This window comes from Podarcis tiliguerta, assembly GCF_965153285.1.
Source record: "Podarcis tiliguerta genome assembly, chromosome: 17".
Taxonomy (NCBI): Eukaryota; Metazoa; Chordata; class Lepidosauria; order Squamata; family Lacertidae; genus Podarcis; species Podarcis tiliguerta.
This window is the reverse complement of record NC_139550.1, coordinates 309,257-334,957: the sequence shown is the minus strand read 5'-3', so window position 1 is coordinate 334,957 and position 25,701 is coordinate 309,257. Positions and strand designations below refer to the sequence as shown.

General features: G+C 46.4%; 2 protein-coding genes and 1 long non-coding RNA gene across 4 annotated transcripts in view; 1 reads left to right on the top strand and 2 right to left on the bottom strand.

The window, feature by feature from the left end:
* The window catches only part of ATP1A1 (ATPase Na+/K+ transporting subunit alpha 1), a 29,902-nt gene extending 15,950 nt beyond the window's left edge, over positions 1-13,952 (bottom strand). Inside the window, exons 1-2 of one of the 2 annotated variants that reach the window (XM_083419605.1) lie at positions 13,772-13,952; positions 2,400-2,507 (exon numbers count right to left, since the gene is read on the bottom strand). In XM_083419605.1, the coding sequence (XP_083275731.1) occupies positions 2,400-2,507; positions 13,772-13,783 (120 nt within the window). In that variant the 5' untranslated portion in view covers positions 13,784-13,952. Of the gene's footprint in view, positions 1-2,399; positions 2,508-12,883; positions 13,288-13,771 lie in introns of those variants that run through there. The other variant, XM_083419606.1, reaches the window with a different exon arrangement.
* A 4,083-nt stretch (positions 13,953-18,035) lies between these two features.
* On the top strand, positions 18,036-18,339 carry LOC310667879 (NADH dehydrogenase [ubiquinone] 1 alpha subcomplex subunit 1-like). Its single transcript, XM_083420917.1, has one exon. It carries the CDS (start codon positions 18,081-18,083, stop codon positions 18,291-18,293), a length of 213 nt encoding a protein of 70 aa, XP_083277043.1. The 5' UTR covers positions 18,036-18,080; the 3' UTR covers positions 18,294-18,339.
* A 1,488-nt stretch (positions 18,340-19,827) lies between these two features.
* On the bottom strand, positions 19,828-25,153 carry LOC310668000. Its single transcript, XR_014506527.1, has 2 exons — positions 24,897-25,153; positions 19,828-20,187 (listed from the first exon to the last, which is right to left on the bottom strand). It is a non-coding gene; the product is annotated as an uncharacterized lncRNA (long non-coding RNA).
* Between the last annotated feature and the right edge of the window lie 548 nt (positions 25,154-25,701).

Here is a 25,701-nt window from a genome sequence, read left to right as displayed (position 1 = left end):
CAGAACAAGAAACAGCCCCTTTTAGGTTCGCTTAGCTTGCTATTAGGAAGGCAGCTATTTAGAACACCTTTGTTAACAACCAATGTGTTTTACAGGCTGAAACCATGTATGGTTGCTTAGAGGCAAGTCCCACTGAGTTCAGATGAGATATACTCCCAAGAATGCATGCAAAGGACTGCATAGGACTATCCAGTTGTAGCCACTTGAGAATCCAGCTCTGCAACGTCCTGGTTTTCCAAAACGCTTCTACAGTGACAGGCTAGTGGAGAAGACAATCCAACACAATGAGGGACCCAATCTGTGGTGATGAAGGTGACAAAAAAGCTTCACCACCACTGAATATTTAGAAAGCTGTCCAACAAAGCTTTTCTGAGTAGCTTTGCTTGCTCCAGCTTGGGCCCACGGGGAGCAAGCCAAGAGCCCTGGGAGGCCTGCTGTGACGACTTTGCCAGACATTTCAAAGATAAAATCACTCCTATTGATCAGATCTCAAGTCTTACTGTCTAACAACCATCTGGGGATGTCATTAAAGCATTGTGTCTAATTTGGGGGTGGGGATCTAACTGCTGTTGCTTAAGAATAAATTACTTGGGAGGAATCAGGCTTGCTGCTTGCGTACTCAGCCCTTGTCTATGGCGGACTAAACCTAGGAGAAGAGGACTGACTCTGGATCCAGGAGGTAATTACCGTCTGCATGAAAAAGGGAGCAGCCCCAGCAGCCTTTGAGGCGGCAGCAGCACCACATCTCCTTAAAAACCTTCTTAGGCCTCGGACGACTATGGTACCTGTTGCCCAGTCACTAATAGCCTCTTTTGGGGCTCGGTGCTTGAATAGATGAACCAAAGACGGGGTCTCTTGGGCAACTCATTACTGAACCTCATTCCAGTCTGGCTCCAGACTTGGTTGTGGCACAGAAACCTCTCTGGCTCTCCTAACAAGATCTTTGTGGGGAGAAAGACGGCAATCTAACCCTGTTCTTTCTCTATGGGACCAAGGAATGCAAAGGAACACTTTCTCCTATACCACCCCACCTGCTCTGTTAGATTGTCAGCTGAGACTTGAAGTATGTGACAATCAAGTACCTTTCCACTTGTGGCACCCAGTTTATGGAATGCCCTCTCCAGTATCCATAGTTTTCCCGCCCCACCCCAGGGGACTGGAAAAAACTCCTTATTTTTTCAAACCTTAAAAAAGAAAAAATGCAAATGGATCCATTTTCCTGATGGCTTTTCTTTTATTCGCCAGTTGCTTTATTATGTGTTTTTACTGTTTGGACATTAATTGTTTACTGGGCCGATTTTAGTGAAGGGCAATACAGAAATATTTCAAATAAGTAAATTCACCATAATACTTACTGCATTTGTTTATTTCAGTCAAATGATTCTCAAAGGCAACACGCTGTGATACAGAGAACCCCAAACTCACTTCTCTCTCTCACACGCACACCCCAACCCTTAGTACACTGGCTGATGTATGGGGTCAAAGGGCTTTCTCTTTCGCTCTACAGCCCTAAAGCTCCAAATGCCAATTTTCCTTGCCCTGATGTTATTCTAGGGAGGCAGCTTCCCCGAGGCCAGAGTGTCCTTCCCTTATATTTATATTTCAAAAGGTAAAAAATGGTAAAGGCCCCCTGGACAGTTAAGTCTAGTCAAAGGCGACTCTGGGGTTGCGGGGCTCATCTCGCTTTCAGGACAAGGGAGCCGGCATTCGTCCACACACAGCTTTCCAGGTCATGCGGCCAGCATGACTAAACCGCTTCTGGCACAACAGGACACCGCGACGGAAACCAGAGCACACGGAAATGCCGTTTACCTTCCCGCCGGAGTGGTACCTATTTATCTACTTGCACTTTGACGTGCTTTCAAACTGCTAGGTTGGCAGGAGCTGGGACCGAAAGACGGGAACTCACCCCGTCACGGGGATTCGAACTGCCAACCTTTTGATCAGCAAGCCCAAGAGGCTCAGTGGTTTAGACCACAGCACCACTTCCGTATATTAAAACATATATTATAATTTACAATATACAAGAGAGAGAGAAACTGTATTTCGATGCCAACCAGATTTTCTTTTTTTAAAGAGGGTTGTGGGAAGAACAGGGCAACTGTCAGAGGAATGAGAGGCTGGAATTTTAGCAAGAGGACAACTTATAGAAGGTTCTGGCACCACAGCAAATAGGCAAAACACTGCGCTTCACGATGCTTTTGTTCCCCCAAAAATATGATAGCTAGCCAATAAAGCCCAGGAAAGTGACTGAAGCTTGAATCTTATAGCCAAGTTCAGAGCAGGAAACATGGCACATAACTTAAATTTAGGAAACCATCTTTGGGAAGTCTGAAAGGCCAACTCTTGCTTCATGAGCTGAGTCACCCCACCTCTAGATGTCAAAAAAAGGTCCTTACCAGCGAAACTTCCTTTTTCAGTTCATCCATATCCTTTTCCTTCTTCCCCTTTTTCTTCTTGGCTCCATGCTCAGATGTAGCCGCAGGCTCATACTTGTCACGTCCAGTCTGTAAGAAAAGTCAGAAATCATTTGCCTTGCAATGAAACAGTCCATACAGCTTCGTCATGTCAAATTCTGACCCGCCTCAGCGCCTTGAGCAAAGCGCCTTCACACCTCTGCTGCCAGGCACACCTGAACTGGTGAAATAATGTGCAGCAATTAAATGTGGAACCTGACCAGGGCAGATAAAAACCAATGATTTTTAAAAACATGTATATTTGTTTCAGCTCAAGTGGCAGCTGTTCATCTGGAAGCTCAAACCATGATTTATGTTCTGAACTATGGTTAGTACGAAAGGTAAAGGGACCCCTGACCGTTAGGTCCAGTTGTGGATGACTCTGGAGTTGTGGCGCTCATCTCGCTCTATAGGCTGAGGGAGCCGGCGTACAGCTTCCGGGTCATGTGGCCAGCAGGACTAAGCCGCTTCTGGCGAACCAGAGCAGCGCACGGAAACGCCATTTACCTTCCCCCTGGAGTGGTACCTATTTATCTACTTGCACTTTGACGTGCTTCCGAACTGCTAGGTTGGCAGGAGCAGGGACCGAGCAATGGGAGCTCACCCTGTCGTGGGGATTCAAACCGCCGATCTTCTGATCGGCAAGCCTTAGGCTCTGTGGTTTAACCCACAGCGCCACCCACGTCCCTCTTGGTTAGTACAAACCATAGCTTAAATATGGTCCCTGAGTTGAGCCAATGTGAGCACGATTCTTTTTCACATTGCAGCAAGCCCTCTGTAAGATATGGGCACTTGCATTGTTAGTCACACTACAGGAAACTGAAAAAATTCTTTAGAAACACGACATTCTGCATCCCGACTAATTCTGTTAAGAGTGTGGTCGTTTCTAAGAACATCCCATAGGAGTCTTATCACAAGTTTAGCACAATCCATCCATTTCATGCTGCCACATCGTGGAACAGTCAGAAAGCTTTTTCCAACGATTTATGGACTGGATAAACAATCTGACCATGTTTGGAGATAACAATGAGCCAGGATTCCTTGCTTGAGGAATTGTGGCTGGCTTAAACCGTAACGGGAACAAGCAGCATGCAAGTGGGTACAGCCCGTTTGCTCCCACACTCCTCCTTCCCTCACACAAAGGGCAAATCGAAACAGGAATGGTTCCAGTGATCAAGCCAGGGTTTCTAAGCCGACCACAAACTCTGGATAAAGTAAGCACAAAACGACAACAAGCAAGCAGCCGTCTGCTTTTGTCCTGCAAGAGGAACACTGGCTAGGTTCAGAGACAACATGACAAATGTCAACGCCAAAGGATGGAGGCCTCTTAACTTAGTTAAGTGGGAAGGTAATGCAATTCTCCTCAACCCCAGTGAACCCTGCTTTTGTACTCAAAATATTCCTCACCGGTTTATTTAAGCCTGCATGGGGAACCTTTTTAATGTTTGGGGGAAAGATGGTGATGCAAAGGGTCATTTCAACTCCTTCGCCTCTTGTCTGACAGGGGAGACCCTGCTCCCCAATCTTCCATCCACTTTGGGAAACTAGGATGTGCACATGGAGAATCTCGTTCTACAAATAGGGAGATTCAACTAAGGGTTCCAGTTCCAAGCAAGCAACTCAAAGGGGAACCCTTAGAAGCTGGAAGTTTGCAACCGAGATTCAAGCTGGGCTCTTGTGAACACTTGCCTAGGAACTCATGTATAGGCCTGCAATGTCAATTTGGCATACTATTGCAATTTTAATTGTTTTAAGCCACCCTGTATTTACCGTGCACATTTATAAGGTAGTAAATATAAATAAATACATCTGGATGCTGTACTTGCTGTCTTGTCTGGCTGGACAAACTAGGCCAAGCTTTTCAATCAAGCTGACAGGAATAAACAGTGATAACCTGTTGATGTTAACTTAGTGGAAGTTTTATGCTTTTGCCGCAGCATCTTTGGAGTTCATACAATGGGCGAGATAGCTAAAGGCAAGCAGAGGCCAGAAGGCTAGTGAGAGAATTACGAGCTCCACATGTTGATTCTCTCAAAGTACCTAAAATCCTATGTGATTAAAGAAGCAAAGAGTATTTTCCTCATACTTTTACAGTGCACTCAGGGCTCTCTTATAAAACTACAGGCTGCTTTTAATAAATGCAATGGAGCTTTATCTGTGCAGAAGATGAAGCTGAGCTGAAAATGCTCAACATACTTCATATTTTCCCTTCTCTTTTTTTAAAAAATGGGGGAGGTGGAAACAGTGAAGTCACTTAGGAAGGAAGAAAAAAAAACCCTGTAGTGCCATTGTCAGAAAAAACAACAAAACCCACTTCACCTCTTCCAGTCTCTTTGCTTTAAATAGCATTGAAATGCAAGAAATCTTAGATTAACAGCAGATAAGCCATACCAGAGACTGCTTGACACAGGCTGGCTTTCACTGCCCCTTCCCTTTCCAGCGCGAAAGGAAGTACAGCTTATAAAAATCATAAAGAGGGTACTGAACACAAGCCCAGCTTTATTATTTCCATGCCCTCATTTCAAAAGTGGCTTGCACCCCCCCCCACCCTGCAATCCAGTTCACATGCCTGGAAAATTCTGGAATCCCCCCCCCCCGCCCCATTTCTTTGTGAATTGCTGAAGTGGACTTAAGGGCTCTGCAGATTACATGCCAGGGCCAGCCAACTCAGTCTGTCAGCCTCTCTCGGAGGCAGAGAGCAGAAAGAGCCGAAAATACACACTTCCTGCTTTGGGTGTAGGTCATACATATGTGTGTGTGTGTGTGTGTGTGTGTGTGTGTAGCATGGTGATGTCAGAATTTGGGCAACACCAACTTGCTTCCTCTCACCACCCACTCTGATTGGAGTATTGGGCAAGTTGAGATATAATGAATCCACAAGGTTAAGGCCTCAGAAATCTGCTGGGTTCTGGTAAATATACAGAACTGCAGGAAGTGCAGCCCTGAGCAGCAGAGAGAGGCCAGGATGCTGCAACAGGTCAGGCAGAGGGGCTGTGCCTTCATGCAGGTGAGGAAGGGAGACGGAGCCAATACAAAACGACAAGTATCATCGGCTGCTGTTATTCAGATGCACAGGGAAAACAAAGCCACAAGGCTAATAATGTTTCCATTTATGATGCAAATATCGACAGCAAAGCATCTTTCCAAGCAGTTTGAACAATCGAGTCTCTCAGAACAATCAGCATTTCAACAGGGATGATTTAAGCCACGGATACTGAAGGATGCACTTAGTCATCGTAGATCTGTGAAGTAAACTAAAATATTCTCCTATATACACACATACGATTATGAAATTCTCTCTGCACAAAGTAAAAATAGTTCTCTGTCAAAGATTATGCTAAGAACTTGTACAGTGGACGGTCGGGTTGCGAACGTGATCTGTGAGGGATGCACGTTCGCAACACACAGCGTTTGCAACATGTGTGGGTTGCGATTCGGCGCTTCTGTGCATGCATGACGGCCAAAACCCAGAAGTAACCCGTTCCGGTATTTCTGGGTTTCGGTGGTCTGTAACCCGCAAAAACGCAACCTGAAGCGTCTGTAACCCGAGGTATGACTGTATTGTTTAAAGCAATACTAAACTGTTTACACTTTTGAAAAAGCTAAATATTGTCGAAACGCCCAATGTTCAGATGTTGCGGTCTTATACGTATTTGCTGACTGCAAGCCACCACTAATTCAATGGGATTACTTCAGAGTACAGAATTACATTGTAAATCATGTTGGCTAGATATACAGAAGATGAAATATATAAGGAAGAACATTATGCTTAGATATGAGGCGCAGCACAGTGAAGATGCTATGCCTTAAGCCAAGAGTTCTCAGCCTCAGCCTCTCATCTGCAATACAGGCATAAAACTGACCTATTTTAGTGGGTTGGTGTAAGAAGAATTATTAAGTGAAAAACGAGGATACTGGTGCTGCCTTCAGAAAGCAACATTTTCCTTCCTCCCTCCTTTCTGGGCTGTCTTTTGTAAATATGCCAAGAGCTTCTCCGTATTTCGGAGCCGTGTGCAACTAGAACTCCTTGTGCCATATCCCAAACGTAAGACAAAGCTGAGGGTTAGACAAGAAGGAGCGTTGCTCTTTTCAATCTGGACAAGATAAAAGCCAGAGTACATAAAACAAAGTCCCTGGGAATCTGCTCTGCTATTATAGTGACATCATTAAAACAGCATCTCAAGGACAGCTGGAGCTACTGCTTCTGTGGCTGCAGAACAGAACAATGCTTATCTCCCTAAGGCAACTCTCTTCCCACCACCAGTCGCCATCTGGGATGATCAATGCGCCCCACAAGGGAAGTCGGGCGCTGGCTGCTCTGGAAAGCCAAAACTGGCTAAGGCAACCAGCAGACATCCCCATTTCTGATCTATTATTGCTTGAGAATGGCTATTGAAGGGAGTCAGAGAAACAACTGGATACTGGGAATCCGTGAAGAAAAAAGGACCGTGTGTACTACTCAGTATCTTTGAAAAGTCAAGATAAATCACCCACACACTCGACACACAAACTATTACAGTGGTACCTCGGTTTAAGAACAGCCCTGTTTACGAACGATTCGGTTTACAAACTCTGCAAAACCGGAAGTAGTGTCTCGGTTTGTGAACTTTACCTTGGTCTAAGAATGGAATTTGAACTGTGAAAGGGCACCGGCGGCAGAAGGCCTAATTAGGGAGAGCGTGCCTCGGTTTAGGAATGGTTTCGGTTTAAGTACGGACTTCCAGAACGGATTAAGATTTTAAACTGAGGTGCCACTGTATTTGCAGTTTTGGTTGCTACCCTCCCAGGTTGCAGGCAAGGTACGTCAAAGGAGACAGCTATTTCTTTGGCTTAGGGGAGACCCAGTTCTCATCCTGCACTCCGGGGCTGCCTACTTTTATCACCTAGAAAGCCTTTTTCAGGAGGAGTGAGCCCACCGCTTAAGGAAGTGGTTCTCAAAGAGAGTGGAAGTGGAGGATGGCAAGTGTGGTGGGAAAATTCAAGGGAAAACAAAGGAGCATTTGCCAGGGTTCAGCCAGTGTGAAAGCAATGTTGCTAAACACTTGTTTTAATCAGTTTGAATGTGGATTGAACTTCTGCACTGAGGCTAGAGCTCTATGAAGGGGCCAGAGGCTGCCTTCTGAGGAACCTACGCCAACCCACCTCAATGTTTTAGTCATCCAGCAAAGGGAGAATTCGAACTGGATGCCCCGTCACCCAGCAATGGAAAGTGGCCTCTCCTTCTCCAACTGCCACAAACAGGGGCCTCTGAAGGACCACATTGCCCTGTGCAAGAAGAAGCAGAAACAGCTTCTTCTCAAAAGAACAAAACCCCAACATATATTTTTTTATTTAAATAGTGCTTATTGGTGTAATGATCTTACATTAACCACTTTGTGAGGTCCCCCTGAAAATCAGTAATATAAACCTTAAATGAACATAGAATTTATCTGTGGAAGAAGCAGTATATCCTCCAACCACTAGACAACCCTACCCAATTTGGCTACTATGCCTAGTCCACACTTAAAATTGATCTCCAACTTTGCTGCTTCTTAGACAAACCATATTTTGCTTTGCTTTAGATCTCTACCCTGTAGGGGATCATAATCTCCATTAGTGCTAGAAATAGATCTGAATAATTGCTGGCTTTTGTATTTCACAGAGCTGTCATCCCATCTTTGTTTCCATATCCTTCTGGGAAAACTCACGATCTATTGTGCTAGGCACAAACATAGTCGGTCTACAAAGAGCTTCCTGAACTTCAGGGCTGCCACTTACTGTACACAGGACTTGAGCCAAACCCTTTTTTTCTCTTTTACCGTTCAGCCAATGGAAAAGTTCTGTGAAACTCAAAGAATAGCTCACTATTTATATATACATTTCAGTTGGTCCCAATACTGCTCTGTTTGCACCCATCTCTAAGCAGCGTTTCAGACACGAGGATGTTGACAGCAGCCAGGCCAGTAGTATAAATGCAGAACTACAACTCTGTTTCTGTAAATTCATTCAAGGAGTTCCAGAACTGGATTCCGGAAAAACAACCGGACAGAAACTGCCTCTCTCCCTTGACCATTTCAGGGAAAGACTGGCTAGTTAGGTAAGTTGCTCTCTCGCTTCAAGTCTTGCATTCCTTATATGGGGCATTGTTGCCAGGATGAACCAAGCCAATGTTCTATTTCCAAGACAAGGGATGGGCTTCTCCAAAGAGCATACATAGCTAACAAGAGGCTGGCTTGAATGGACTACGGGGGCATGAGGATAAAATAATTATGCCCTGGTTGACAGCTATACCACAGTCTGTGCCCCCCCCCCAGCCGTCGTCTTGCTTGTTCCCTCACCCTGGAAAACATGAGGCCAAACCCATGTGCCTGGCATGACCCCCTCCCTTTTCCTGGGATTTTCCATCCCTAACTAATCCACCAAGTCTGGTATATTTCAAGGAGTTATTTGAATCCTGTGTATTTCAAGTAATATTCAAGCAGTGGCCATGCTGGGGGAGGAAATCTGCCACCAGTTGGGAAAGCTCACTGTGACATGTTTAGTCCTGGAACTGAGGAAAGAGGTGGAGCTCCCCCTCTTCTCCTCCCTTGAAGGTCTTAGATACACACACCATTTCTTACGTATCAGTCATGCCATTTATTTCAGTTGGAAGCTTCTCCATGCACAGGTTTTCTCAAATCAACTCACTGGCTCACCTGCTTGAAGAGGACGGGCCTCTCCCAGAAGCCCATCCGGAGAACCTGCTCTCCTCCTCGCTAGTCTTACCATTCTGAACTTTGGAGCACACAGGAGCCGTGCAAGAGACTTGCTGCTTTTGCCTATTCCAAATTTCAGCATGATGAAAGACATCTTCTTCCTGTCCTCAAAAATTATCTCGCAGGCACAGTGCCCTTGGGGAGTCACTGGTGCCCATCTTACTGACTGGCTAATAAAGCCAATTCAAGATGGGTTCCGGAGTGAGTCACAGTCATGATTATTTATTACATTTCTACCCTGTCATTCCTCCCAGAGGAGCCGAAACGGCATATTTAGCAGATCATAGTCATTGGCCGTAAGCCTCTGTGCACAGCAAGCTTTAGTTGCAACTGGTGGCACACCCCAGCAACCGTTGTAGTTCTCTGTGCAGAAATGGAAAACAACCTGCATGTTGCTACACAAGGGAACAATTAACTGGATTCAGAATTGTGGAGCTGGAAGGGAGCATGAGGATCATCTAGTCCAGCCCCTTGCAATGTAAGAATCTTTTGCCCACCGTGGGGCTTGAACCCATGACCTTGAGATTACGAGTTTCATGCTCTACCCACTGAGCTATCCCTTAGTCTATAGCAAGTATATGAATGCTTCTCATGAAATATATATTTACTTGTTCCAAGCATTTTCACTTCATTAACTTTTTTAAAATTTAAGTACAAGAGTTATAAACATACACACATTTTGCTCCTACCTATTCAGGTTCCTGAAAGTAAACAAAGTCCAAAATGGGCCAAGAACATCAACTCCAAATCCACAACTGCCTAAGCTCAGAATCCAAAACAATCTAGGGTCACAAGGAAATCAATTATTGTGGGTGCTCAAATTATTGCTCCCACCTTTTGCTATCGCGGCTCTGGTTAGAGCCAAAATGTATTCGGTTGTGGAAGGGAACCCAACCGCGAGACTGCGCACGGTTTTTGAAGGTCAGCATTGGAAAGGGGGAAAGAGCAATTTTGTGAGTTCCTGGTATGTGGGGAAGGAAAACGGTAGCAGTACAGTAAATTTCCACACTGGCATGTCATGAATCCCATAAAAATGCTCGCAACATCCACACGATTATAGAAGTGATAACCAGTCTCATCACTCCAGGGGCTGCTGGTGTTTCTGGACTGCTCAACACCCCAGCTTTAATCTCAGATAATATTACTGGTACAATATAATACAAATCCAAAGCCTTTTGAGACAATAAAAACTCTCAGAAGAAGTCAGCAGACCTTGAGGGGGCAATGGAAAAATTTGCCCTCTCCTCCTGACAAGATCCGTAGCTCGGAGAGAACAGAAGGCTTAGGAGAGCCCTAAAGTTCTGGGAATTAAAAGGAAACATACACTGTGGACATTGGCAAAACTCTTCACTGTTGTACTCTGAGTTTTGCTCCATAAGCATAAATTTGAAGGATTAAACGGGATCTTAAAATGTGAATGCTTTCAGACTTTAAAAAAATGATTTTTCCGTTTCATGCATAAATGCCACAAATAACAAAAAAACTCAGATCCCTTCAGGATATCCATGTTTGGTGTGGATAAAGGGAAATATTAGTACAAAGCAACTGCAGCTCCCCCAGTACTGGATAGTTCATCTCTACATACATCCAGCAATGGAGAATCAACAGCCCACCTGGGAACTTCACGCAGTTCTTAAACCGAAAATGGCGTCCGGAAGAATAAAATGTGTGCAGGCTAATAGACACAACTGCAGTTGGAATAGAGAGCCCCTGTGAACATCCACAGTAATACTCTAGAGTGTAAGCAAGTTAAATCTTGAAGCTATACTAGAATCTCCGGTTACATAAACACCGAATCCAAAGGTATACCCTGCTCAAAAAAGTAACAAAACAGGTTCAAGTAATTTTCCATTTTTCTTGTGTTGAAATATCAGAGTCACTGTGAACGGTGTGAAAGGGTGTTTTGTTTTTTTACCTCCGACTCTTCTGAATCTGAGATTCCTCTGTGGTTTGCTTAATGAAGCCAGTGCTAACAAGGAGAATTCCCAGACTGCAGAATCTCAGCTTTGTTTGCTTTAACACAGCGAAGGCAAAAAACAGACAGCGCTCAATCAAAGCTATTTTCCCTGTTTTTGGCAATTAAGGTTGCAACTCCATGGCTGCAAATGGCACTGAACTGAACGAGTTGGTACTGGTCAAAGCCAGTTCAGACCGATGCTTGCCACCAGCACCCCCATCTTAAAACTAGTTTGTGTTGGGAGACGGCCAACATACATCCAGGACTGTAGAGCGAGCCGCAGAACAGCTTGCGACTCTGCTAAGAATTTCACAGACAAACCTCTGCACTGTGATCTCCCCAGTCGTTTACCCTCAGCTAGCTTTGCTGCAAGAAAAGAGGCGAGCCATCAGGTGTGCTCACTACCTCAGCCATGCAGTTAACATACTTTCAAGACTGGCTGGAGGGCACAAGAGGGAAGAGAAGGCAGCACACCCCAATGAACTCTGTAAGGTTTGCTTCTGGAGTTAAACATGTTCAGGGTTGTACTGGAAAGGGCAAGAAGGCTGAAGCCTCAAGCAAACAGGCTATAAATTGCAGTTATAGGATTCCTGCATTGCAAGGGGGGGGGGCGTGCAAAAGATGACCCTCAGGACCTTTTCCAACTCTACATTTCTATGAAAAGCAACCCAAAATATTCCCTGTCTGAGAAAAAAAAGGCCAGTGCGAAGCCAAGTGATGTGATCGTCCTTTACATCCAGCAAGAAAAGGGAAGTTACTAGGGAGGAGTTCAGCTCAATGAATGGCATGGCTGTCTGGGGCACTAAAGGAAAACTACCCAAAGGCAGCGAAATACTACACTCGATGGGCTAATGGTACAGACTACCAAGAGCAATGCAAACTTTACTGCCCCACTGCATCAAGCGGTAGGATCTTGTCACTCAGATGTTTCCACAATTAGGCAACGGCCTCTCCTGTTTCTACTTGTCCCGCCCGCTTAATTAGCCTTCTTAATTAACCCTCCTGCAAAACTTGGACCCTGAGGCCTCTACAGAAGTACAGTTAAGGAAAACCACTATGCTTTCAAACTGAGCACATGAAAGGTATTTCAACTTGAGACGGGGCGCTGTCACATTAGGCCTTGGGTTCAAGCCCCTTATTCAGCCATTAAGGCTCATTGCGGGACGTGGGGCAAATCCCACCTTTCTTCCTAACCTGCCTTGCAGGCCAAGGGTGGCAAGGGTAGAACTTAAATCCTTGGAGAAAAGGCAGAATAAGCTTTTTATATAATACACGCATAATCAAACCGGAGACTTTCAGGCCCAAATAGACCAGGGCTCATCACCCCGCTCTTCCATTTCTAGCTGTTTTTCTAGGTACGGCCTCTAAAAAGGAAAACCTCCCAGACTTTGGAAAGTTTTTCATAGATATTAACAGGAAAGCACTGCAGTCCTGGGCAGGTCAAAATGATTTCCAGCGCCGCCCGAAGCCACAAGCTGGAGGGACCGGGGGCCACTTCCACTTTCTGTCCTGTCGCCAGCCTCTCACATGACGGACCTCCTGCCCCAAAGTGGTTGCCCAATATTTAAAAACTCAGCCAGCTGGAGCCCTGGGCCATTTTTAAATTCATGCCGGGACTTCCCTTCCCTTTCTCGAATCTCGCCTAAGCTGGTGCAGAGAGAGGCGCGTCCAAGCTACTACGGGAAAACAGAAAGATAACATCATGTCTGCCCAGCCCGCCTATCAGTCCTCTTCACCTGAAGCGCTGATAACCCATTTTGTAACTCTGCACTTGCGAAGAAAATGGCTCCCTTCTCCCTCCAGGCAGCCAGCCCAGGAGGGCAAGAAGGGGCCTTTCTTCTCTTCCTTCTCTTTAAGAGCAGCAGGTGAGCTGCAGATTCAACAGCCTGGCTCCTGCCTCTGCAGTTGGGCTTCCCACTGAAACTCCCCTTCCGCTGCTGCTCCGGACCTCGGCACTTGCCAGCCCAGAAGAGAGAAAGCCAAAGGCCGGGAAACGGGGCGGAGGGGAGGACGGAGGAGGAGCAGCCTCCCGGGTCCAAACACGGCCGGGCTCCCCGGAGGAATATTCCCAGGGAAAGAGCCCCAAGCCGGGCTAAGCTGCCAAAACAGGAGAGCGGAGCCCCAGGTAGGGCTGCCAAGGTGGGGGGCTATTGGGGTGACAGACCAGGGACACCAAACTCGCTCTGCTTACTTGGATCACTGATGATCCTCGCTTCTAAAAACCCACGAAAAAGGTATCCAAGAACGAAAAACGAGGCAGCAGAATTCTGAAATCTTCCTATTTGGGGACCATAACGAGAAGCCTCTTTTCGTGCTAATTTCGCCCCAGGCGGGGGGTCCGTTTTTCGTTTTTCCGCTTGAAAAAGCGACGCCCGCGCCCCTCTGCTCTCCCAGTCCGACCTCCGGTTCGGCCCCGGAGCGAAGCCTCCCTCGGGCGCCCCGCTCCGCCTGGCGCGTCCCCCGGAGCCGCTGCCCCTCGGCGCGGATGCCCAGCGCCCTGCCCGCCTCGCCGCCCCCCAGAAAGAGCCGCCCGCCTCGCCCAGGCGCGCCCCGGCCCCGGCTCCCTCCCCGTTCCCCGGAGAGCCGGCGGCGGCGGGACCCCCTTCTCCTCCTCGCTGGCTCACCCCTCTGCCCATGGCGGCGGGGCGGTGGCGGGTCTGCCACGTGTGCGCTGGCTGCTGCGGGGCTGCTCCGGGTCGGGGCTCGCGGTGCCGCCAGCCGAGCTCAGGCCGAGTGGGCGAGGCGCCTCTTCCGCGCCAGCTAAAGCCGCGCGCCGCCCGACGCCCCGCCCGGGAAGGGGCGGAGAGAGAGAGAGAGAGAGAGGGAGGGGGCGGCCCGGCAGGGAAAGGACCGCCGCCCGGAGCCGCCCGGAGCCTCCTCGGCGCCCGCGATGCTCCTCCCGCCGCTTCCGGACTCCCGACTGGGCTGCTAGGTACCAACTGGGGCAACTTGGGGCGCTTTCAGAGAGTGGCACCTCGGGTTAAGAACTTCATTCGCTCCGGAGGTCCGTTCTTAACCTGAAACTGTGCTTAACCTGAAGCACCACTTTAGCTAATGGGGCCTCCTGCTGCTGCCACGCCGCCGGAGCACAATTTCTGTTCCCATCCTGAAGCAAAGTTCTGAACCCGAGGTAATATTTCTGGGTTAGCGGAGTCTGTAACCTGAAGCATCTGTAACCCGAGGTACCACTGTAAATGTGTCTATATCAAGGGGAAGATGAATCTCAATGGGATTCATGCCACTGGTCTACTACAATGGTACCTCGGGTTAAGTCCTTAATTCGTTCCAGAGGTCTGTTCTTAACCTGAAACTGTTCTTAACCTGAAGCACCACTTTAGCTAATGGGGCCTCCCACTGCCGCCGTGCGATTTCTATTCGCATCCTCAACCCTATTTCTGGGTTAGCGGAGTCTGTGACCTGAAGCATCTGCAACTTGAAGTGTCTGTACCCCGAGGTACCACTGTATAGTTATTTCACCTCCTTCACCCTCGATGCCCACAGACCCATCCAGCCCCCCGGCCGAACTGGCTTTGGGAGGGGCTGCCCAGCTCAAGGACCCTTCCCTTTTCTGGAAGAGAGCCGAACTGGGCCGGCCGGCGGCTCCGATGGCCCTTGGTGGTTCTGATCTAATGATTCTGCTTGCAGAAATGTTACAAGATTGAGGACGCCTGTAAATGGTGGGGGGTGAAGTCAAACCTCTGCCCTGGCTGCACCCAAGTGGCCTCCCTGATGCCCAGGCCTGGGCAGGGTGTCTGGGGGTCCTGGGCTGCCCAGACCACAAAATCTCTTCCCCCCCCCCCCCGGCCTCCCTGATGGGGTCCAAAGGAAAGCAGAGCAAGATGTTTGGCACCAGCTTGGCTGCAGGAGTTGCCAGATGGAAGCCTTCAAGGCACCACCCAACTGTCTGAGGGACTCCGCTCCAGATTGGTGTTGGGTTTCCTCAACCTTTTCTTCTCCAAAGGTATCCCACCAGGCAGCCGAGGCGGCTTAGGATCAGAGTTTTCCTTCTCCTACGTTGGCTCCCTTCCCAGGCGGATCAGCCCCGCCTGTCCCTCGCCTCCCCCTACAGTACGTGCAGAAACCACGTTATGGACTGTTGAACCCACTGTTGTTCTTGGCCGCTCAATCTGCCAGAGCCAGGGATTGAGACCCATCAACTACCCTCACCTGGCTTAGCAGGCCAGTCAAAGCTGTTTCCCAGGGTGTCACCGCAGTCACATGCTGGCAGCTTCTAGGAGCCACAGGTGGGAGCTGAGTGCAGGGGGGGGGGACCAAAGGTGGACAACTTACCCCAGATGGAGCATGACGTGTCTTCCATCACCCTAGAAATACTCTGATAATATCAGCATGGCTCTTGTGATGCCTTTCAGTGATCAGGTGAGGAGATTGGGGACACCACTGGAGCTGGCCTTGCTTCTTGAGGGGATGGGTGGAATCGCTGGGCAAAAACGGAAACCCAAAGTAACCTGCAGGAGAAAAAATAAAATTGCTCACAAGGTTCTCAGGAAATGGGCAGCAAAAAATTCTTTTCTTGGTTGGTTGAAGATTGAAATAAAGGCACAAGGGTTGTTTAGAGAGAGAAAGCAAAGAAGCACAGCTGGTTTTGATTAGCTGCGGGCATCTGCAACTGCTTCAAAAAGCAGAAGACAGCTAGTGAGCCCCAGACAGACACTGAAAACAAACTGCTTCATCAGACGTCCTGCAAGCAGCACCCAATGTGCCTGCCTCAAAAGGAAAGGGAAATGTCCAGGCACAGCATGAGAACAGCCCAACCGAAAATAATGTACAACCTGAGCAGCAGGAAAACCTGGATATCGATTGGGGGGGGGGTACAGTGGTACCTCGGGTTACAGACGCTTCAGGTTACAGACTCCGCTAACCCAGAAATAGTACCTCAGGTCAAGAACTTTGCTTCAGGATGAGAACAGAAATTGCGCGGCAGCAGCGGGAGGCCTCATTAGCTAAAGTGGTGCTTCAGGTTAAGAACAGTTTCAGGTTAAGAACGGACCTCTGGAATGAGTTAAGTTCTTAACCTGAGGTGCCACTGTCGTTTCATCAGCTTGCATGCTAGATGCCATTTTGGATCAAGATGGAGGACCAAAACATGACAGGAATTCACCTGGTATTTGGTGTCATTGGTCCAAACTCACAAACGACAATATCCATTTAAAAATCACAATATTTGTTGGTTTCTAAAAATTTACAGGATGAATCTGTTCCTTGGTACGAGTTGTGGGCAAAAAAATATATATACCAAAGAAATACACCTGTCACTGTGTGACATATGCAGCTGAACTATTCCTTGCTATTAAAATGGCCATTCTTACAGCACTTTCCCTCCAAATTACAATGAACACAACTGAGTGATCCTTGAGCACTTTGAGCAGAGTGAAGATCTGGTTATGTCCAGGGGCAAATGAAGGTTGCTTGTTGGACTGACTGCCGTTGAATGAATCAATTTATTTGAGTGTGGGCTGTTCTTTGTTGAGTGTCAATACAGAAAAGTTGAAGACCTTTCCCAAGGAAACTTTTATAAAGAGGTGTTGGCCATTTTGGCTAAGACCTTTGAAAGACTCCAGTTTGTGTCTAAAGAATGATCTGTTTTGTAATATATTTCCCTTTGTGTTATAGACAGACAAGCACAAACAGAAAAAAGTCTGACTGGTTTCAGACCTTATGACTGGCATTCACCACAGCCAAGGTAGAGTCTGTGTAAAATGTTTTTAATTTACGAATTTATAATTTGCTTTAGTGTCCTACAGTATTGTTGAAGTTGCATATCTTTCTGTTACTATTAAATGGACAAATCAATCAATCTGTTAGACGATAGTTCTGAAACGCATAATCCCTGGCAAATTTATTATAGCATAAATTGTCAGAAGCAGTGTCCAGGTGGAAATAGCTAAAATGTCCAGGAAAATCCAGATGTATGGCAACACATGTCAGCAGTGTCGTTTTTGGCAACTTTCCTTTAGAACTCTTTTTGTGTGCTCAGAAACTTTGGGCAAAAGTAAAAAAACCACACACAACTGAACAATTTTGCCCCAAAACGCTCAACAACTTTTCTGTCCGGATTTTCACTGTTTGAAATATGACAACCCTAGGTTTGATAAACAAATTTAATCTACCAGAATGGAGTCTGTTACACAAAAGATACAGGTGAATTTCCAGGATGAGCAGGGCTGCAGCAGTGGAAGGAGCCAGAAGGAAGGAACAGGAACATCAGCTTGTGGGTTGTGTGTACATGAGAGGGGTGCTGTCGTTGTTGCCTGTGTGTTATTCGAACTGGAATAGTGTTGCGTGTGTATGCATGTGCTGCTGTCTGTATGAAAGCTGGGGAAGGATGCATGTATGTGAATGAAAGGGGAGGGATTGTGGGGAAGGGGGCAAAGGGAGATTTCCGTTGCAGTAGCATGTGGTTTGGCTCACTTAGATGATCTGCACTCTTGTGTTTTACGATCCCAGCAGTCTCTCACAACAATAGGCCGCATTCCAGAGTTTCGATAAGACACTGTCTCATCTTTAGCCTGTCCCCCTGGAGTAGTATTTAGAAAAGAACAATGGGCTGCATTATATATTCTCTACACTTGGACCACTGGACAAGCGATAAAGATAATAATAAAAACATTGATGTAATGGTTACAGAGATAATATGTGAGACGAACGGCAGAGCTACAATTAAGTCTGCTGACACCCCCATCCTGAGATGGATCGTGAAATTAGGCAGATTTCCTTTAAGAACAAAACACAAATACATTATACAATCACAACCCCTCCAGTTCAAGATTCTTCTTTAAAAAAAATAGAATCATTTTTATTATTTTTTTACTGGATTTTCAGAGCAGCAAGAAAATCCAAAGAGAAAAGAGGCGAACTCTGCTTTGAGAGCGAGGTCGTGTGGTTGGGGAGAGAAAGAGCCTCGCAGCCGTCGGGATGTGGTACGAGATCTTGCCTGGCTTGGGCCTCATGTACGTGTGCCTGGTCATCCCTGGCGTGAGCACCACCTACATCCACAGATACACCAACGGGGGCAAGGAGAAGAGAATCGCCCGGAACACCTATCAGTGGTACCTGCTGGAGAGAGACAAGCGGGTGTCCGGAGTCAATCGCTACTACGACTCCAAGGGTTTGGAGAACATTAAGTGAAACCGCGGTGCAGTGAAAGCAACTTAATAAACATGCATTTGACAAAGTGTGGAGCATATTGATCGTAATCTCGAGAGGACAGTAAGATTCTAATCCTGCACCAATAAAATTGCAAGAAAGAAATAAAATACAAAAAGGAGAAAACAGGCATCTGTCATACAGGTAAAAAACATCAAAACACATCAGTAGGGAAGAGAGATCAGGGGTCAGCAAACTCTTTCAGCCTTGGGCCGGTCCACTGTCCCTCAGACCTTGTGGGGGGGGCAGACTATATTGGGGGGGGAAAATAATGAATGAATTCCTATCCCCACAAATAACCCAGAGATGCATTTTAAATAAAAGCACACATTCTACTCATGTAAAAACATGCAGATTCCTGGACCGTCCATGGGCTGGATTTAGACGGCAATTGGGCCGGATCCGGCCCCCAGGCCTTAGTTTGCCTGCCCATGAGCTAGATCATAGACAGAGCCAGAGTTCCATATTTCAAGGGGAGCTGCTGAAAGTTGTTGCAAGTGGTGCTGGTTGGCATGTGCAGTAAAGTTCCACTGTAGAGCAGCACCCGCCCTGGTGACGGAGGCCAGATCTGCTGCCCCTGTAGATTGTGCTGCCTGAGGCAGTCGCCTGGGTGCCGGCCCTGCCATGCCGAGTGAAAAGTGTCAGGTTTAGCAGCGCCCGGCAGAACTCGAGGATGACATATATTTCTAGAAATGGCCATAACCCAAATGTGTTAATGCCATATTCAGAGGTCCAAGCCTTCTAAAAGTTTTCCTCTTCTGTACAATGGTTAATTGAGCAGTTACTATTTTAAAAAAATCAGAAGATCTTTAAATAATACATCAACGTTGTTTCCTTTGAAAATGGAGAGAAGGGCCAGTTGTGGTGACATTTCATTTTGTCCTCGTGTGATTATTGCAATTTCTTTAAATGCTATGGACCAGAATTCACCAACCCTGGAACATTCCCGTCATAAGGGAAAGCGGGTGTTGTGGCCTCCACAGCTGCACCAATGATCAGGTCACATCAGATATGAATACAAGAGATTTGAACTGCTGTTCTGTTCCATCTATGGCATGGGCATAGCCAAGGGGCGACAGGGGGGGCAGCAGCTCCCCCCTAAATCAATAAAAATCAAGTTTCTCCTCCCACCCCACCCCCCAACAAAAGCCTGCCTCCCCTTACAAAAATCCTGGCTATGCCCATGATCTATGGCCAAAAAGAAATTAATGTGATTTCCCTGGCATGAGCAGAAATAGATTTCATCTGTTTATCTCACTGTATTTTTCCTATTCCTTAACCTCCGGGTGTCCTGCAGCTTCTTCCCAGGCAGATTTCAGCCCTGTGAATGGTCACAGGACACAGCATGTTTTGTGAACTGCCCTGAGCTCTTCAGATGAAGGGTGGTATATAAATTTAATAAATAATGGTGACAATGTTTTTCAAAATAACTTTTACCCTTGTTTTGTTAAATCAGGTTGCTTTGGCAAATTAAGTACAAAGCATAAATCTTGTTGGAGTTTACACACACACACACACACACACACAGAGCTTTTAATATTTTATATAGAGAAACAGAATATAAATATATTGAAGAAATAAAAAAGGAAATAAAGACCAGGAGGCTTCACGGAAGACAATAAAGGAAATGTGTTTAATCAGATGAGTAAATGGTGTGTGGGACTCTGATACGCATCTACTGCCTCAATCTCTGCTTGTCTGTTCTGCTAGCTCACATTGGCCATCAGAGTTTGAAGCTCCCAATAAACTAGAGAAATAATGAAACAGTCCAGAAATACTACTTTTGTTTCCTTCCTGTTGCTTCACCATTCGTTTGAAGGTCTTCTATATTTAAAAATCTATGTTGCCCCAAAGTCAGGCAGCAGAAGTACTGAAGCTGAAATGAGATCCAATGAATAATCTATATGAATTAGGTTCAAAGGCAATAAAAATATTTGTCTTTTTCAAAGGGTAATTTGCTTATGGAAGACGCAGAAAACAAAAAAGTGATTATGTGTAACTAGATTGCCATTGACCTTCCAGCTGTTAATTATGGCTCTCACACCCTCTGCTGGCTTGTTTTGTGGTTTTAATGAGATCACCGGAAGAAAAAAGCCTCTGATTCCATTAAAGGGGAACTATTTTGTCATACTGTTTCAAAGCAATGTGAAACCACCCGGGAAAGCAAAAGAAAGAAATCTGCAGTAGTGGAAGTGGGTAAATACAAACAGACAGGTATTAAGTACCAGGAAATAGCATTCCACTATTTCTAAGCCGAAACTAAAAAATTGTCCAGTAGCACCTTAGAGACCAACTAAGTTTGTTCTGGGTCTAAGCTTTCGTGTGCATGCACACTTCTTCAGATACGCTGAAACAGAAGTCGCCAGACCCTTCTATATAGTGGGAGGGTGGGGAGGGGTTTTTCTCAGAAGGGTAGTAGGAGATGGGTGATTGACTCAATGGCAATGGTAAACCTATTGACGACTGTTAACGACTGCAATTAGTCCTACAGGAGAAAGCAAGGGATAGTGTGCAGATGACCAAAAATGGTTTTACCATATGTAATGAGACAAGAATCCAATATCTCTATTCAGACCAGGTCTCGCCATAGTTTTCAGTTTAGTAATAAGTTGTAATTCAGCAAGTTCTCTTTCACGTCTATTTCTGAAATTCTTTTGTAATAAGACAGCTGCTTTGAGATCCTGTATTGAATGTCCTGGGAGATTGAAGTGTTCTACTGGATTCTCTGTCCTGTGAGGTTATTTCTAAGGTTAGGATGCCAACTTCTGAATCAACTCACATAGCTTCCCCATTGACAGCAGTTTCGCTCACAAGAATTAGCAAATGATAATGCTGGACTCTGTGCCGGGAAATTCCCTTAACTTAATGATTTTGGCAAAACTGTTTGTGGGATAATTGAGCCTCATATGCTTAACTCCACTTAATGCATGAAGGGGTTAAGACCACAGAGTAAGCAGTCATCCCAGACTGATCCAGGTCACGCCCCCTTGCCTTGGGACAAGAGTTAGCAAAGCTCTTTGTTCATTCTCTTTTCCACCAGGTAATCAAGGAGCAATCAGCCTAGATGGCCGCATGCTTTAGCAAAGCCATTTCTGTGTTTCTATACAAAAAAATTAAAATCATTCTGTCTACCATGTGAACTCCATGTGTGGAAAAGTTCCGAACCTGGTTGCTCCAGGCTCAGACTGTTTGCATGGCTTACAAGTCATTTTTGTGTTTCTAGACCAATAATTTATGAACATTTAACCAATTTTTGTAAGCTAAGTTTTGCTACCTGTGTTTTCTTGCTGCTGCATGGAAAAACACATGAATCTGACCTTTGTAAGTAAATTAAGTTTTTAACTTGCCAAATGTGCTCTTTCAATGCTAAGGGAAATAACAGGAAACATTGGAAAGGGGATATTTTAAGGGTCTAACAGACTGTATTTCCACACTTGTGTTTTGTTATTCCACGCTACCTGTTTTGTGATTTTAAATCTCTGCTGGGTCTCTCTCACCAAAGAGTCCTTGTCCCAAACCTAGGTCTAGGCATCCTGGAAATTATTATTTTATTCTTTAACCAAACACTTAAAAAAACAACCCCACACTCTTAAAGGTCCAGAAGGAGGAAAGACTGGTTTGTGTTTTGTTTGCTTGTTTGTTTGTTTAGCCAGGTGGCAACTCTTGCTTTCCCCCGAGGCGGCTGCAGCACCAGCATCCTGGGACTCCTTAAGACCAAGGGCTCGGCCACACTTCTGGGTTTGATTCTGGTCCTGCTTACTTCTTTTTCTGAAATAACTGTAGCCAGCAGGACTCTTAATGAAAAAGAGCGGCCCTTTCTCAGGCTGGGGAATCAGATCCCTCCCACGGTGGCAGCCCAGAATCAGAGAAGCGATAAAACTTCTTACCAAGCAATTTATTCAATGATTTACAGAGAACAATGAAGGAATGCAGCCTTCCTAATCATGGTGTTGCTCCAAGCAAAGTCCCACCCCCCTACGTCCCCCTTATCCCTCCTGCATTGATTAATCTGAGCTTTCTGCCTCTGAGCTCTCTGTTCTAATACCCTCAATGCCCGTCTGGTTTGGGGGGGTCAGGAATGCTTTCCAAGGACACTGAATCTGTCGGCTGCCTTTCCCCTGGTGCTTCTCTTTCTTGCTGTTCCTCTTTCAGTATTTCCCAGCTTCTGCCCTCTGCAGCCTCTGAACTAGGCCCTTCTGCAAACCACTGCTCTAAATCTATTTGTTGTTGAGTTGTTTAGTCGTGTCCGACTCTTCATGACCCCCTGGACCAGAGCACGCCAGGCATTCCTGTCTTCCACTGCCTCCCTCATGCTGGTAGCTTCGAGAACTGTATCCAACCATCTCGTCCTCTGTTGTCTCCTTCTCCTTGTGCCCTCCATCTTTCCCAACATCAGGGTCTTTTCCAGGGAGTCTTCTCTTCTCATGAGGTGGCCAAAGTCTTGGAGCCTCAGCTTCAGGATTTGTCCTTCCAGTGAGCACTCAGGGCTGATTTCCTTCAGAATGGATGCATTTGATCTTCTTGCAGTCCATGGGACTCTCCAGAGTCTCCTCCAGCACCAGAATTCAAAAGCATCAATTCTTTGGCAATCAGCCTTCTTTATGGTCCAGCTCTCACTTCCATACATCACTACCGGGAAAACCATGGCTTTAACTAGACGGACCTTTGTCGGCAAGGTGATGTCTCTGCTTTTTAAGATGCTGTCTAGGTTTGCCATATGTTTATATGTTTATATGTTTATATGTTTAACATATGCCATAGGTTTGATGGTGACAGCAGCCACGAAATTAAGAGACGCCTGCTTCTAGGGAGGAAAGCAATGGCAAACCTAGATAGCATTCTAAAAAGTAGAGACATCACCTTGCCAACAAAGGTCCGTATAGTAAAAGCTATGGTTTTCCCAGTAGTGATGTATGGAAGTGAGAGCTGGACCATAAAGAAGGCTGATCGCCGAAGAATTGACGCTTTTGAATTATGGTGCTGGAGGAGACTCTTGAGAGTCCCATGGACTGCAAGAAGGTCAAACGCATCCATTCTTAAGGAAATCAGCCCTGAGTGCTCACTGGAAGGACAGATCGTGAAGCTGAGGCTCCAATACTTTGGCCACCTCATGAGAAGAGAAGACTCACTGGAAAAGACCCTGATGTTGGGAAAGATGGAGGGCACAAGGAGAAGGGGACGACAGAGGACGAGATGGTTAGACAGTGTTCTCGAAGCTACAAACATGAATCTGACCAAACTGCGGGTGGCAGTGGAAGACAGGAGTGCCTGGCGTGCTCTGGTCCAGGGGGTCACGAAGAGTCGGACACGACTGAACGACTAAACAACAACAACAACAGGTTTGCCATTGCTTTCCTCCCAAGAAGCAGGCGTCTTTTAATTTCGTGGCCGCTGTCACCATCTGCTGTGATCTATACTGTCCTCCTGTTTTTGGTTCAGGAGAAGTGGGGCAGCCCCCACCATTCCTCTTCAGTCCAGCTCCTGATATCCGTGGGGCATTGCAATGGGATAGAGCAAAGCAGAGTGGCAGTGAGACCTGGCAGCAAAGGCACACTAGTGTGGGCAATCTGGTGCTCCTGCCTCTACACCCGCCCAACTCCTGCCCTACCCTGCTAAGCAGAAGTGATGCCACTTCTGGGCGCCTGGCTTCCTAGTGGCACCCCGTCAGCTGCTCTTGCCTTGAGCAGCCAATGTCCTGCTGGCTGCAATTGGCCTTGTCCTTTTTCTAAAACTATTGTTGTCAGCCTGGTTCTCGCGGCACGAGTGGCTCAGGGGGCACCCAGGCTCCTGCCAGGAGCGGTGTCACTGCCATTTACCAGGACGGGCATGAGTGGCAGGCAGCTCATGCCAAGGCAGGTGCGCGGCCGGAGCAAATCCGTTGCTCCTGCTGGGTTTAGGAATTAGGTTTATTCTGCTTTACGGTTTATTGTAGCGCATAATAGCCTCTGACTCAGCAGTAATAAATTCTGTCTTGATCCTCTCCAATTAAGTAAAATACTAGTGTCCTGTGCTGAATCATAGATTCAAGGTGCCAACAGCACTTAAATTTTCTAAATTATTGTACTCCATAGATCACTTAGAAAGAAGTGTTTTAAAGCTGAACGCTCATCATCTTCCCCCCACAGTTGTCCTAATCTAACATTTCCCAAGCTTCAGGGAGTTGAGGCCTGCTCCCCACCCACAAAGTCAAACTGAAGGTACAATTCACTCTTGCACCTCAAATAATGCATTTGCTATACACTCAAACCTCGGTTGTCGAATGTAATCAGTTACGGAAGCCTGTTCAGTTTCTGAAATGTTCAGCAACCGAAGCATGGCTTCCTGCACTCGGCGGAAGCGGTGTCGGACGTTCAGCTTCCGAAAAACATTTGAAAACCGGAGCGTTTACTTCTAGGTTTTCGGCGTTTGGGAGCCAAAACAGGACCTGAGGTTTGACTGTACAGAAATAAGGCTTGTGTCCCTGGAAGTGGTCAGCTGCCGGGGAAACGTGTCTTGTCGCAAGAAAACAGAGGCCTTGTGACGTGACGCATTTGTAATTTAATCAGCCATTGGTAAGAAGGAAATTAAAGTGGATGATAAAATTACCTGGAATTACTTTCTGAATGAAGAGGAGGCAGCATGATCTAGCAAGCCAAAGGATCCATAGTCAGGCAGCAATCCTAGTGCTCGTCTCGCCCACTGGATGAATTTTGTTATCTGTGGTGTAGCAGAACTCTAACTTGCAGAGTCGGTGTCAGTTTAAATTGTTGTTTTGTAAAGCAAACACACATTGTTAAAAGAGAGAAGAAAGGAATAATTGTATTGCTGTACCTTTTCTTAGTTATGTATTTATGTATTATGTATTAGGGGATGCGGGTGGCGCTGTGGTCTAAACCACTGAGCCTCTTGGGCTTGCCAATCGGAAGGTCGGTGGTTCGAATCCCCACAATAGGATGAGCTCCCGTTACTCTGTCTCAGCTCCTGCCAATTTAACAGTTCGAAAGCATGCCAGTGCAAGTAGATAAATAGGTACCACTGTGGCGGGAAGGTAAACGACATTTCTGTGTGCTTTGGGTTTTGTCACGGTGTCCTGTTGTGCCAGAAAGCGGTTTAGTCACGATGGCCAAATGATCTGGAAAGCTGTCTGTGGACCAACGCTGGCTCCCTCGGCCTGAAAGCGAGATGAACGCCGCAACCCCAGAGTCACCTTTGGCCGGACTTAACCATCCAAGGCTCCTTTACCCTTTTCTATTTATGTATTATATGACTAATAAATCAATACATCATTTCTAATCTGTAAAACAACATTAACAAAATAGCAGTCAAAAAATAAATTAAGCACTGTTAAGTTCATACTCACCACACCCAACCAATTTATAATCTTTCACTCTATTCAGCTCATTAAAACACA